Source organism: Pogona vitticeps, chromosome 2 (assembly GCF_051106095.1).
Source record: "Pogona vitticeps strain Pit_001003342236 chromosome 2, PviZW2.1, whole genome shotgun sequence".
Lineage (NCBI taxonomy): Eukaryota > Metazoa > Chordata > Lepidosauria > Squamata > Agamidae > Pogona > Pogona vitticeps.
The window spans coordinates 25,519,637-25,535,526 of NC_135784.1; the positions used below are offsets into that span (position 1 = coordinate 25,519,637).

A 15,890-nucleotide genomic window follows, 5' to 3' on the forward strand; every position below is an offset into this window, starting at 1 on the left:
CTAATGAAGCGGTTATCATATCAATATCAACTCAGACGATTATCATACTGTATCTACTATTGTGGGCAAGAATCCCATAGAAGAAATGGAGCAGCCCTCATAGTCAACAAAAGAGTGGGAAAATCTCAAAAATGATAGAATGATGTCAATAAGAATCCAAGGCAGACCTTTCAACATACAGTGGTGCCTTGCAGAACGGGCGCCTCATAGAGCGATGAATTCGCTCTATGACGCTGTTTTTGCGATCGCATTTGCGATCGCAAAACGGTGCCCGTATAGGCGGGAAATCGCAGAGCAAAGGGCGGTAAGCTGCTCGCTTACTGACCTTCGTTTTGCGACCCGACAGCCCTTTCGGCTGTTCCGGCAGCCATTTTGGACCCGCTGGACAGCTGATCGCAGCCATTTTCGAGCCCTCGTTCTGTGAGGGGAGGGCGCGAAAATGGCTGCCAGCATCGCTGTACGGTAAGTAAACGTGCTGATTGGAACGTATTAAACGTAGTTTAATGCGTTTCAATGGCTTTTTTACTTCCGTACAGCGATGTTTCACACAGCGAGGGTTAATCCGGAACGGATTAAGCTCGCTGTGCGAAGCACCACTGTAACAATAATCCAAGTTTATGCACCAACTACCAATGCTGATGAGACTGAAACTGACCAATTTTATGAAGACTTACAACACCTTCTAGAACTGACACCAAAGAAAGATATTCTATTTGGCCTTGGAATTCAAAACGAAGCAGGGCAAAGCCTAATAGGGTTTTGTCAAGAGAACAAGCTGGCAATCACAAATACTCTTTTCCAACAACACAAGAGGTGATTCTACACATGGAAATCACCAGAAGGGCAATACCAAAATCAGATTGATTATATTCTCTGCAGCCAAAGATGGAGAAGCTCAATACAGTCAGCAAAAACAAGGCCTGGAGCTGATTGTGGCTCTGATCATCAGCTTCTAATAGCAAAATTCAAGCTTAAACTAAAGAGAATAGGAAAAATCACTGGGGTAGTCAGGTATAATCTAAACCAAGTCCCTTATGAATACACATTGAAAGTGAAGAACAGATTTAAGGAACTAGATTTGGTGGACCGAGTGCCTGAAGAACTTTGGATAGAGGCTTGTGACATTGTACAGGAGGAAGCAACAAAAACCATCCCAAAGAAAAGGAAATGCAAGAAAGCAAAGTGACTGTCTAACAAGGTGAAGGCCGCCCATTCTAGGGTTAACAAATAAGCATTTTATTATTATTATATCTCACTCCATGCACCGCTTTTATTCCCATTGCTTCTTCCACAACGCAGCAATTGTATTTAGTTTCAATACAACTTAATTATTGTAACGTCTTGCACATGAATACTTGTGTAACTTTATGTATCTGAATGTATCTGTATCTGTATTAGAAACTGCTTTTACTGTAGACTGACCCTGACTTAGATCTCTTCTGACTCTTGCCACAATCACACCAGGGTGCTAACTTTACAAACACACCCTTGCATATCAAAACACATAGTGCTTCAATAGCCTTCTTTACAAACACACCCTTGCATATCAAAACACATGGGGCCTCAATGGCCTTCCATCTGCTAGCTGAGAGATATCGCCCCAAGGAACAGAACTTTCACTTCCCAAAACAACAGGCCTGCTCAGAGGGCAATTAAGGAGATAATTGGCACCCTTGGTATGCGTAGGGAGGAAGCTAAGGTACTTCCAACTTGACACCAAGGGAAAAGCTGTTACTTGAAGGCCACCATATACAATGCAACAATAAACAAAACGACAGAGATAAAACGAATATCTGGGTACTGTCAAATCAGACACATAGTCGCCATCTGAACCTTAAGGCCAAGGGGGCATGCGTATCATATACACATTCAGGTACAGCCAATAAGTCAGACCCACAGAACATCTAGGGCCAATGGGCATAGAGATCCAAAGTTTCGGGTTCAGGACACCAATCAGAATCTAACTGTTTATGGCCCTTTGTGTGTATTCCTATAAAACATCCATGCACCCGTGTTTCGGGGCTCGTCTCTGCTTTTAAGAGATTGGGCCCTAGCTGTGTAATCTAATAAATAATTGGCATTCTATACAGCTGGTTGTCTCGTGTCTTAGTCTGCTGCCTCTGCCGGAGAATTGCCTCGATTTTCGGGGTTAACATTTGGTGCCGTGACTCGGATTACTCCGGTGAGTTAACTACTCCTCAACGTGAGGCACAGACACTGGGTCCCGGACCTTTGACGCCTGCCACTCGCCCTCCACGGTGAGCTTCCAGAAAAGGTGCTCTTCGTGAACCATAAGATACGGGAGACTCCTGAAAGACGGTAATCCCGTGAGGCCTGGGAAAAAGCGTTTGATAGCCACCCTTCACTGCCAAGACGCCCCACCTGCTTGCCGAGGCTCCGGCCTGTGACGCTTGAAAGGTGAACGCAAGTGGGCAGTGAACAGGGCTTGTGAGTGATACGAACGGAGGAACGTGTGACAGCTCATCGAGGCTTGAGAGTGGAGAGTGATTGCCCCAGGCGCTCTAGAAGGGAGACCCGGCCGGGCAATAAGATTCTTGCTAGGCACGAGTCACCAATATGGGTGGTTCCTGTGCTGGTGAGGCGCAGCAAACTCGGGGGACGCCCCTACGCTGCGTACTAAATAATTGGAGGGGACTCGTGGGAAGAAGGTCCGGGCTCAAAAAGAGATGCATTATAAAATTGTGCACCGAAGTATGGCCATCACAATTGCCCATGAGCCCACCCTGGCCAGAAACTGGGAGTTTTTCTCCAGAAGCCCTTAAAGCACTGACCAAGTGGGCTGAGGAGGAATTGCAAAAAGGAGAAAAGGATAATGTCCAATACGCCTCCTGTTTCTTGAACATTGCGACAAACCCAAATGCATTTGAGGGAGCGGTGGGATTGGTCCCATCCACCGACCCAAAAGACCCCTACGGGTCCGGCACTTATGTTGCCCCTCCCCCTTCTCCAGAGTTGCCCTTGCCACCTCCCCCGGAGGAATTTTTGTTTGAACGAGACGAATGGTACAAGGCACTTTTGGCTGAAGTCCGAGAGATCAAGACCGGCCAAGACGCAACAGGTCAGTCGGCGCCGAAGAAGGTGTTTCAAGACGACGGTGGTGAGTATATTCCGCCTCCGGTATATCCCTCTGCCCCTCCCCTCCCTCAGGTGACATCCCAATCCAAGAGCCTGAACATGCCCAACAAAGGCCTTATAAATAGCAAAGAAGAGAATGGAAACAAAATGCAAGCGAGATAGGGAAAGTTACAGAAAATTGAGTGCAGACTGGAAAATAACAAGGAGAGACAAGAGGGCCTTCTTAAATGAACAATGCAAAGAAATAGAGGAAAATAATAATTTTTATACTGAAAGTTGTTTTAAATACATTGTCCCTAAAGGTTCTAATTTTTTGCATATGACCAGCACTGATGCAAAACCATTCCCTGCTCCCCACACCAACTCCAACACAATTTAGTGGGTTCCTTGGTAAGATGTGCCGATTTAAGAGGAGTTAGGAATTAACTCTACATTCTCCTTGATGTTTGCGGAGATAGACTTAAATGGTCCTTGTGTCCATAACTTTTTCCATGTTTCTTAGATACCTCATATGCAAGATCTGTTGCCCACTCACATTTTAAACCTGGGGTAGAATAGTTTTCTAAATCAAATAGTACTTTATATATCACTAAAGTAATTCTCTGAAATAGAGTCAACAGTCTCTTGCTGTTTTAACATTTTCAATATCGAGACACCTGAATGATTTAGACACACTTTAATTTTGCTACAATCAATATCTGTTCCACTTGCGAAGAAATCCCCTGGACCTCTCTTCCTCATTGATTTTGGATTGAAAACTCAGCAGCCAAAACCACATCTAGTGGATCAATTCAACAGGAAGGACTGAAACAAGGAAAGGGGGGACCGAGGGAAGGGGGGGGGGAAATCAGCTTCTGCCATTTATCCCTCCAAGGGTTAACTGAAGAGAGTCTGAGTTGTAGAGAGGCAAGACTTTTGCAAAGCGGGGAAGAAAATAAGCAATGCACCTCTTCTAGTCTTCCGGGGAGGGAGGGGAGGAAAGGAGGCCTTTTTGGTGACTCTACTACTGCATGGAGGAAAGAGGACAAAGAGGTACTACGGGGTGACAGTGGGATGATGGGGGAATGGGATCAGAAATGGTTTGGGGCAGTTTGGGGGAAAGGACGCCCTCCCACACCCCTTTCCCTCTTGGGACCATTGCTAGGGGAGGTGATCCTGTCTGCAACACTCGGGCTGTGCTCTCTTGCTTTTCTTTTGCTTGGCCAGTTTCTGAAGTTCTTCCCTTCAATCAGCCCAGTTAAACCCAGATTTCGACGGGGAGATGAAAAGATGCATCGAAAAAAGCCTTTCCATAGAATATGAATACGTTGATGGCTTCATAGCCCATCAGGCTGCATACATGCATAAAAAGACTTTTCATCCTTTTCGGTCAGACTTTTTTTAAAAAATTAAATCCTATTTTTCACCTCTCCTCATTGCCCAGTCTTCCTGCCATTCCATTGATAGGAAATAAAAGGAGCTTTCTCTCTCTCTCTGGTTCTGTGGCTGTTGGTTAAAAAAAAAGCTTTGCTTAAGGTCTGTACTGGAAAGGATGTAACAGAGTTCATTTTAAAGATTCCTGAACAGAAGGGACCCCTGATCAGTTTCCCCAGGTTGAGAGCAAGGATTAGAAACTGTCTTTAATTTCATCTGCCTTTGAAAGGGGAGGATGTGTCAAGGCAGAGGCTGCTCCTCAGCTCCACGTCTTGTTGTGAGTTCAAATTTGGCAGGTGTTGTTCTGGATTTTATCTTATTTCTTTCTTGTCTTTACTTCTTCTATTTATATACTGCCCCGTTAGGGCCAGAGCACTATTCTGTGTGGTTTACAAACAAAGTAGAACTAAACCAAACCAAACCTTAAACATGAATATATCAAATGATAAAATAATATCTAAACGCTGAAAAACCCAATGATGCCATCAATTCTGCACTTTCTGTGTTGTGAAGCAGATGAAAATCTCCAGACGGATCTTCCTTCTTTGCAGGATGAGCCACGGAGGGGGACCCTGTTTCTGGGGTTTCTCTTCTGCCTGTGCCAGCCTTCCTCTTGCCCTGGCCTTCCTCAGGAACAAGAAAATAATATGTCTAAAAGCAAAATGTGTGCAGCTTATATACTGCCCCATAGCGCTTAAAGCACTCTCTGAGCAGTTTACAATTTAATTAGGCAGCCTACACATTGCCCTGTCCTGCCAGCAAGCTGGATGCTCTGTTTATAGGACACTAAACGTCCTGCTAACAATTGTGAATTTTAAGAGCACTTGACGGACATCGGGCCGATATTTGATCTCTTTCGTTTCCTTTTCTGTTTAGAAAATGAGCTGTATGCTGTGAATCCTTACTGTGTTTCTCATTCAAGCTCTTAACTTATGGAGCATTGAGATCAAATTAAAAATCCAGGCGAGGACAACTTCTTCTGCGTAAAGAATATTTCCTTTCTTTCCTCATTCATATTCTATGGAAAGACTTGGAACAGATCTCCTACAGATATGGGGCTCCTACTGTGCCATTTATTTTATGGTTTTGGGAAGGCAGGTATCACTTAACATATTAAACACTAAATGTGTAGAAAAATGGGAAGTCTTCCTTCCCTACCAGCTTTTTTCTCCACAGCTATCTGAGGGACGTCACTTGCCAGCCCTCCCCGGGCCAGCTTCTGTCCTCACAGTTTCCAAAGCATGACAGCAGCGTGAGCAGGAACTTCCAAGATGGCACGGCTTATACTTCCTTTGTCTCCCTCACAGGGCATGCGATGGCAACAGGGGCAAGCTCTGGATCATCTCCTCTTGGTGGTGGACAGGAAAGGATGTCTGTATGTCTCCAGGAGGTAAGGAAGATGCAGGGGGAGACAGGCCGGATGTTTTCTCTGTGTTGGAAGTGGAGGTGGTGAAAGAAGGCCCTTTTTCCATTCCTTTTCCTGCTCCAGTGTGGCTTTGTGAGAACTTCCTTGTCAATCTCATGAGACTGTGGCTCCTGTAGAGGATAAAGTGAAAGAAGAAAAATACCTTCAAACCCACCCACCTATGACTTTTTAGTGGATAGTAGGAACTCAGCGATGCGCTTGGGAGATTATATCTGAGTAGGTCATTTTTTCCCTTCTTCTAACAGCTGGTGTCCTTCGAGGAGGTGGCGGTGTATTTCACAAAGGATGAGTGGGATCGCTTAGATCCAGGCCAAAGAGCTCTGTATAAGGAGGTCATGCTGGAGATCTACAGGATGGTAGCCTCTCAGGGTAAGGACAGAACGCATGCCAGGGACCAGCAGGGCTGAAGGTTTTACTGATGACTTTCTTGGCAGATGGACCACGAAAGTGCCCCGTGTGGCAGATTCGTGTTCTTTCCAGTGGCCGCTCCTGTTGAGGACTGCCTTGGCAGCTTTATGGTGGACACTTGAGCAGAGGCTTTATAAGGAATGGGCAGAAGTGTGTTCAACACAAGTGTTGAAAAAATCAGTGATGAATGTGGGGGGATGCCAGTAGGGTGTGGGCAGGTGATTGGAAGTGGTGGCGCCTGTGGTGAGAATCTATCTGTCTTTTTTCTCCTCACCCATTACTGAGTCCACTCCACAAGCATTCTGTGATGCCTGGTTATATTATAAGTGTTTTGTTAGTATTTGATGGTAAGTGAATTGTTTGAAATGCATTTTGTTGACAACAAGGGGTTGTATTGTAGGCACTGCGAAAGGGTGGACTCTCACAAGTAGTTGCAGGTCAGTATCAGACTTTCTGGCTCGCCTAAATGAGAAAGTATGATGCTTGAACACTTTCCCTAAGAGCCCTCTATAGACCTCCAGGAAAAAACAGAAGCCTGTGTGCAGCGTTCACCCTTTGTTAGGTATAAGTCATGTATTATTATTCATGTTGTATGCTAATGGTGTTGAGAGGCGGAGCCCAGAGAGAGGTTAAAAGGTGGAGCCTGAGAGGAGGAGTTAGTCAGTCAGGAATGAGTCAGTGAGAGTTAGAGTCGGAGGCAGAAGAGATAGAGATTGAGTTAAAGAGTGGTTAAGATAAATAGATAGAGAGGGTGGTGATTAATTACAGTGGTGCCCCGCATAGCGAGGTTAATCCATTCCAGATTAACCTTCGCTATGGGAAAACATCGTTAAGCAGAACGGGGAAACCCATTGGAACGCATTAAACTTCATTTAATGCGTTCCAAATGGGCCCAAAACTCGCCGTTCTCCGATGTTTTCCCATGTTCTGGTGTCCCGGCAGCCATTTTGGGTGTCCCGGTGGCCATTTTGGGTGTCCCGGCGGCCTTTTTGGGTGTCCCGGCAGCCATTTTGGGTGTTCCGGCAGCCATTTTGGGTGTCCGGTGGCCATTTTGGAATCGCCGAACACCTGTTCCCCCATCGTAATGCGAGCATGCCCTCGCATTAGCGATGGGGAAATCCGCATCACAATGCGAATTCATCGTTCAACGGTGTGCTCGTTATGCGAGGCACCACTGTATATGGCAAGAAGAAAATATGTATAGAGAGACCTGTGAATGATTTGCTAGAGTGCAATGAACATCTGAAGAACATTGATGATTATTATTAACTTTGCTACACTTCAATAAATAAGTTCTGTTTGTATTTACCAGACACGTGTTTGGACAAACGTCTTTTATATTGTGGATAAAGGTAATCCCTCCTGGCAGTGAGGGAAACAAAGGCTGGAACCTTTGTGAGGGCACAAAAAGTAGGTGCTTCATAGAGGTGTACGTCACACTGTGTTGGTCACGACTGGTATATTCATTCCGTAAGCGTGTGAGTGGGGATCTTGGAATGTTGGTAAGAATGTTTCTGATTGGCTGAAGTAAACTAGAATGTTTCTGATTGGCTGAAGGAAACTAGCCAGTGGCAGTGGGTGAGAACTGGAGTCCTTGAGATACTGTGAGAGCAAATTTAAGAGGGAGAGATAATAGGGAAAAAATGAAGAATCAGGTCGAATGAACTGAGGTTTAGCAATAAAATAATGTTCTTTTAACAGTGTTATTTTAATAAAACCTTATTTATTCTATTCAACTTGAGTGGTGCTGGGTTTAAGTACCTGAGGGCTAGCTATAGGACCTGTTTTAAGGACCCGCATCAAAGGGCAAATACACACACAAAGGGTCAAGGGTTGGATTCAGGCAGTTCAATGTTGGCACCAGAGAGCAGATATTCCAAATATGGGTAGTCCACCCCCCCCCAGACTCAGTCGGTAATCCAACGTCTCAGTTGGCAGGGTTCAACCAGAAAGGGTGCAGTCCATATAGGCGCAACACAGAGTCAGAATCACAGGGCTGTCCAGGGTCAAAGACAACAGGAGGTGAAAGGAGATGATCAGAACTAGAGTCACCATACATTGTTGTTTCCAGTAACTCTCTTGTGTTGATCCCTTTCCCCTTGAGGATCCAGTGTCAGGTGAAACTGCCTGTCCTCCAGTGCCCTCGGCCAGAAGGTTCCGGTTGGTCTTTAAACGAAGTTTTTCCCAGTGGAAATGTGATGAGTGGTGGCAATACTGGGTCATTGTTCGGCTGTTGTAGGACAGTCGATAACAACTAAGAGAAGAGAAGAAACAGCAATGTAGCTGAGACAGGACAGTGGCACTATAAGGGAAGAGTTCTCTCAGCATGAAGAATGGCAGTCTGTCTGTGACTTGTGCCGCAGCGGTTAAACTGCAGTACTGCAGCCAAAACTCTGCTCATGACCCATGTTCAGTTCCAGGTAGTCAGCTTGAGGTTCAGTCATCCTTCGATTCTTCTGAGGTTGATGAATTGAGTATCCAGCTTGATGAGAGGGGCCAATGTGTAGCCTGCGTAATTAAATTGTAAAATGCCCAAAGAGTCCTTTAAGCATTGTGGAAGGGTATATAAGCAGCACACTTTGCTTTACTTCTTGCTATGGATTTATTGGAGGTTTCACCCACCCCAGATTAGGTTTTGGAGACTAGATCAATAGCTGAGTAATAAGCAGTTTTTCTCTATTTCAAAGAATTTCCTAAACCAGACCTCATCTCCTGGCTGGAAGAAGGAGAAGATCCATCCATCTGTGACTCTGAGGAGCAGAAGAGATTATCAGGTGCCTGCTTAGGTATGTGTTTTGATAGTAAAGGAGGTTATTTTCATGTTCCAAGTTGTGGCTTATCAGTAGGATTATTCAGACAGAAGGTTGTTAAATTCAGAATTCACAGCTTGATCAGTCAGTCTCCTCCAGCATCACCAATACAACCTCATGTCTGTATGCTAAAAGCCTGTCTGCTTGCACCTCATGGCACAGTGGTTAAACTGCAGTACTGTAGTCGAGACTCTGCTCACAACCTTAGCGCGATCCAGATGGGCTCAGGTAGTGAATCAAGGTTGACTTCCACCTTTCTGAGGTTGGTATATTGATTATCCAGCTCTCTGGGGGCACAGCGTATGACCTACATAATTAAATTGTAAACTGCCCAGAGAGTGCTTTAAGCGCTACGGGGCAGTCGAGAAGCAGCACTCTTTGCTTCTAATGCGTCAACTTCCAAGAGCACTTGTTCAGGAGCCCCCTGTGCCAGTCTCTCTTTTTGGCCTTCATAAAGCACTAACCTAAAAGATTGATTTAGCAGGAAGAAATTTGTCTTGGGTTCTGTGACAAATAATGTTTCTTATATCTTTCCTTGTCTACTGGCTTGGGAGGGGATGTTTCCCTGCGGCCAACCTGTTTCCTATTTGCTGCTCTTCAATGTGCTCCCTGCTGTTTTTGGACAGCAACATCTGGTCACCCTCATCCCCCAGATGCTGAGTGCCTATAGACTGACCCATACTCAGATCTTAGAGGAATGTTTTGGCTGCTATTGTTTGTCCTCATGATGTTTTTTTTATTTATGGCAACCAATTAATTAGTGAATGCAAAATGTGTGATCATGAGCAGCTTCCCTCAGATCTTGGGAAAAAAGGCATTGGTGTCCTTTATTGTGTCTATCTACCAGATGTTACAAGCTTCTTCTTTCTTAGTGCTCCCAGCTGTACCTAGTGTATTATTTTTTCCAGTAAACCTTGTCTTGTAATTCTAGTCCAAGGTTCAGGAGTCTAGGTTTAGACATTTTAGCTTTCAGTAAGAATTCAGGCTCGATTTGATCAGGAACCTGCATATTTATCTTTCAGTTCAGCAGTAGAATACCATATGATGGGTGGTGTCTTATAATAAGAGGCACAGTGGAGAATCGAACTCCCAACCTCTGGCTCTGCAGCCAGATACCTAGACCAGTGAGCTGTCCAACAACTCTTGATCTCTGATGAAACACCCTTATCCTTTCCTTTCCCATCTCTTGAGAGAAATACAGAAAAACAGCAAGATAACGGAGAGTGCAAACTGAGAGTGTGACAGTGGAACCAGTTACCTCGGGAGTTGGTGAGTGCTCCAACACTGGAGGCATTCACAAAGAACGTAGATAATCCCCTGACAGATATCCTTTGATTGTATTCCTGCGTTGAGAGGGGGTTGGACTTGATGGCCTTGTAGGCCCCTTCCAACTTCACTTTTCTGTGATTCTATGAATGGATGCAGAGGCTGAAATTCAAGTAGAAGTAGTCTTGACTGATGATTAATTCCCAGTACAACACAGAACAGTAGCATAGACCTTTTGCAGTACTTGTTGATATTTGGTTCTAAATACAGTTAGATCTGCAGGGAGTTTTTCCCAGTTAGGTCTTCCTCTCCTTCCTCAGTCCTGGCTCCAAATGGTAAATGCAACCAGATGCCATGTGCAAATCATTTAGGGTACAATCCAGAAAGGAACTCCTGAGGTTGTTGGACAATGAAGTGGAGAGTACAAAAATACAGAAACAAAGGATACAGAATGCAAAAAGGTGACCGTCTTGGACATATTGGTAGACAAAATAAATATGATGATCTTTTCTTAACTTTGAAGCTCTTGAGTCCGCTTGGAAATCTCTAACAGGAGGTTATTTCTCTTTTTCACTCCCAACCTAGGTGATGGTCATGATGATGAGAGGTGTCAGAAGCTATCTCTTGTCTCACTGGAAGTTAAAGAGCGTAAGGAGAACAAAGAGTTATTACGGAATCAAGAGGAATCAGAGCATCCCATGGCAAAGCAGCCTAAGAAAAGAAAGCAAGAATCTTCTCATTCTCAAGGAACTGAATTAAGGAAATACCGCAAAATCCACCCAGGATCAAAACAGGATCAGAGCATGGACCATGGAAGACATTTCCGTGATGGTGAAGCATTTTCTAAATATCAAGGAAAAGGGAAGAAACCGTATAGATGCGTGGAATGTGGTAAGAGCTTCACCGTTAGTTCTAGCCTTGGGTTACATCAAAGGACTCACACAGGAGAGAAGCCTTATAAATGTATGGAATGTGGAAGGAGCTTCAGCCAGAAAGGGAATCTTAGGCTGCATGAAAGAACTCACACTGGAGAGAAACCATTTAAGTGCACAGAATGTGGAAAGAGCTTCATTGATAAAGTGAACCTTAGGCGGCATCAAAGAATTCACACAGGGGAGAAACCGTACAAGTGCCTGGAGTGTGGAAAGAGCTTCACGGATAACAGGAAACTTCCTATCCATCAAAGAATACACACAGGGGAGAAGCCATATAAATGCACGGAGTGTGGAAAGAGCTTCAGTGAGAGTGGGTCCCTTACTTCCCATCAAAGAACACACACAGGGGAGAAACCATATAAATGTATGGAATGTGGAAAGAGCTTCAGTCAGAAAGGGAACCTTAGACAGCATCAAAATATTCACACAGGGGAGAAGCCATATAAATGCAGGGAGTGTGGAAAAGGGTTTGGTTTGAGATCCAATCTTGCTAAACATCAAGGAATTCACACAGGGGAGGAACCATATAAATGCCTGGAGTGTGGGAAGAGTTTTAGTCAGAAAGGGAACCTTCAACAGCATCAAAGAACTCACACAGGGGAGAAACCCTATAAATGCATGGAGTGTGGGAAGAGCTTCAGTCTGAGCTCAAATCTAACTCAGCACCAAGGAACTCACACAGGGGAGGAACCCTATAAATGCATGGAGTGTGGAAAGAGATTCATTCAGAAAGGACAACTTAGGCGGCATCAGAGAACTCACACTGGGGAGAAACCATATAAGTGCTTGGAGTGTGGAAAGAGTTTCAGTTTGAGCTCAAATCTTATTAGGCACCAAGGAACTCACACAGGAGAGGAACCCTACAAATGCATGGAGTGTGGGAAAAGATTCAGCCAGAAAGGAAACCTTAAGCGGCATCAAAGAACTCACACAGGGGAAAAACCATTTCAGTGCACGGAATGTGGAAAGAGTTTCGGTCTGAGTTCAGATCTTACTAGACATGAAGGAACTCACACAGGAGAGAAACCGTTTGAATGCGGGGAATGTGGAAAGCGATTCAATCAGAAAGGAAATCTTAGACAGCATCAAAGAACTCACATGAGAGTAGCTGTATCGATACATGGAATGTGGAAGAAACTTCAGTGAAAGTGGATTTTCAGCGACCCCATGGAAAGACCATCTTGGGGGAACATCAGAGAACTTCACATGGGAGAAACTATACAAATGCATGGGATGTGGAAGGAGCTGGAGAAATAATATAAATTCTGGAGAGATTTATCTGAAGTCTTCTAATCTAATTTCTGATTAATAATTCACGTGGGAGCAATCATATTGATGCATCATTTGTTGGAAGCGATTCTGTGATACTACAAAATGTGCTGTGTACCAGTGACTCCTATGGGGAGAAAACACACAAACATATATACAGTACATATATCACATATGTATCTATTACAGAGAGAAAGCGAAAACTATGACAATTGCTTTAGCCAAGTTCATCTTGTTATGTGCCATCACGTTTTCTGTGACTTATGGCGACCCTACGTATGAGCGATCTCCATAATGTCCTGTCCTCGACAGCTCTGCTCAGCTCTTGCAAATTCAAGCTTGTGGCTTCTTTTAGAGAGCCAGTCCATCTTGTATTTGGTCTTGCTCTTTTCCTGCTGCCTTCAACTTTTCCCAGCATTAATGTCCAGAGTATCCTGCTTTTCCACAATGTGCCCAAAGTAGGACAATCTCCGTTCCATCATTTTTACCTCCAGAGAGAGGTCAGGCTTGATTTGATCTGAGACCCACTTATTCATCTTTTTGGCAGTCCAAGATATCCACAAAGCTTTCTTCCGGCACCATATATCAGACAAATTAATTTTCCCCCCCTGTAAGTTTTGTTTAATGTCAACCTTTCAATGCTGTGTAGTCCAGTGCATCTTAGAGGGCAACAAAGAACATATGGGAAAATAGGCTTCATAAATGTGTGAGGCACATTTCTTGATCTCCCACTGGCCTAATTGTGCCCATGTAGAGAATGAGGGATGCAAGCAGTCTGCAAAGCCCTTGCTCTCATTATTCCAAAACAGGAAGCAAGGAGGGCTTAGTTGCCTTCTGCAGGGATCCTGCGTTTTCCCAAGCTGCTCTAGAAATGTGACGGAGGAAAGTAACCTTTAGAGCATTTACTGGAGTGGTAAAGGTTTTAAATCCCCATCTGTGTATAAATTGTATATTTGCAATTAAAACACCAAGACAGCACGTTATAAACCACCTGGAACTTTTTCTAGAAAGAAACAGAAGCCTGAAGTAAGTAATTTGAAATATCTCTCTCTGACATTGGAGTTCAGTGCTGGGAAAGAGGCTTGTTCCATTGTTTGCATAGCTGTAGGGGACCTTGTGAGTTCTCTTCATATAAGCCAGGCAGTGGCAAGAAGACAAGACATTGTTTTTTTTTTGGGGGGGGTTCCTCCCTCCTTATAAAGTATTGGGTTTGTAATCTGGAACTACAGTCACATGTAGTTGGGGACTTTGGGGTGAACTTCCTGTTTTAGTACAGGAGAGGACTCCTGATGTTCCTTTCTGTGATAAATCCCATTTGGATGACAACTGTACTGGCATTGCGAATTTCTTGAAGATACAGTGGTGCCTCGCTAGACGATAATCCGTTCCACCGAAATCGCTCTTTAGCAAAATCATTGTCTAGCGAAAAGCATTTCCCCATTGGAATGCATTGAAACCTGTTTAATGCATTCCAATGGGGAATAATCGTCATTGTCTAGCAAAGATCAGCCCTAGGAAAGCCGCTTTGCAAACCGCCGATCAGCTGTTTAAATAGCTGTCTTGCGAAGCTTAGATCCTGAAAACACCCGTTTTGCGAGTGCGGAGGGAGCTGTCAAAATTGTTGTTTAGCGAAAATCGGTTTGCGAAGTAGGGACCAAACATTGTCCAGCGAAATTTCTCCATAGGAATCACTGTTTTGCGAATTGCTATAGCGATTGCAAAAAGTCAATGTCTAGCAAAAAATCTGTCATGTGGGGTAACTGTCTAGCGAGACGCCACTGTAGTTACAGTTTTCACTTGTAAAGCCCTACCTTGCCCACTGAAACAACCGCTTTTCCACCCAATGCCCCATTATGCTTTAAGTTTAAGATGTCAACGGAAGCCCTTAGAAAAGTGCCCTCTCTTAGCTCGAGGACAGAGGATGGCCACATAGAAAGATGAAGATGGCCTTTGCAGTGGTTAGCTCCATTCTTCCTAGCGAGACTCTCCTGGTAAACATAAGGGCAGCTTTTGATGCCTCGTAAAACCTTCTTTCTCCTTTGTAACATAGCTTCTTTTGTGCATCCCTGCTCTGACAAAAAATGATTATGCTGCCATTTTAATGGGATTAACAGAGTCCTTCGCGAATACATTTAACAGAGTCCCTTTACCGGTCTTCAGATTTTCATGTTGATACTGTGTTGGTGGTTTTTAAAATATTCTTTTACCTGTAATTCAGTTTTGTTGATGAAACAAGCAAATACATGTATCACTGAATATGTTCAAGTTCCGAGTATGTTTCCTTTTTAAAAATAATAATAATAATACAATTTCAAGCCAGATTTCATCTTCTACCTAGAAGAGGGAAGATGGAACCCTTTGTCAGGGGCTCTGAGGAAGGTCAGAAGAAATCAGAATCTGCTCTGAATTTCCCCCAACCCCTAATTTTTCAATTTCTCCCCTTTTTCACTACAATACCTTCTTAAAATGACAGAAGAGTGCACTTCATGTCTAATTTGCATATTCCCACTTACGGGAGTGAGTGGGAGGAGCAACCCATCTAAGGATTTTTCATTCATAAACTTCAGAAAATAAACATATCATGGTACACCCAAATGGCCTGATCTTTTGTCTTGAGTTCCTAAGAAAGGAAGGTGAGGAGCTACACGCCTACGTGTGCAGGGGGGAGTATCTATTATCTAGAAATTGAGATGGTTTCTTGGTGAACTGTTTTAGATCACTCTGATTAATAATAAGCCGGTTCATTGTCTCAAGCAGCAATGTGTGTTGAATCAGCACAAGGAAGCAATAGTTGGATCTGTGAGACCCAACCCCATAAAGGAATCTGTTTTGCTCTCTCTGATCACTCTAGATCCCCAACACTATCCTTATCCAGCTAAGAGCTGGAGAGTTTGAGGTGGACAATCAGTACATTTGGGATATGTCATGTTGGTTCATGTAGTTCTGTCCATCCTCACCTTTGCTTCACATCTGTTAACAAGCATCATATAACAACTCCGGTGAGGGTTTCACACGGAAATACAGAGTTCTATTTGAAATACTGACACCTTCTTCAACCAAGCATCCATCTCTCTCCCACAATTAATTCACAGATGAAAGAAATGAGGCTTCTGTACATTGGTAGAAATGAGCTGCAACAGACAGATGGAGTCTCCAAAAAACCTCAGTCGGATACTGCAGAATCCCATGCTTGTGTCAGGGAGACAGTGGGAGGGCCTCAACTGCTGCTTGCTTGAATTTAAGAAGGTCTGCAGCAGTTCATTGCCT

At 44.1% G+C, this 15,890-nt stretch overlaps 1 protein-coding gene across 1 annotated transcript in view; it reads left to right on the forward strand.

The window, feature by feature from the left end:
* LOC144587547 (uncharacterized) overlaps positions 1-15,218 on the forward strand; it is a 38,634-nt gene extending 23,416 nt beyond the window's left edge. Inside the window, 1 exon segment of the mRNA XM_078388629.1 lies at positions 11,275-15,218. Coding sequence (XP_078244755.1) covers positions 11,275-12,500 — 1,226 coding nt within the window. The 3' untranslated portion in view covers positions 12,501-15,218.
* Positions 15,219-15,890: the final 672 nt, after the last annotated feature.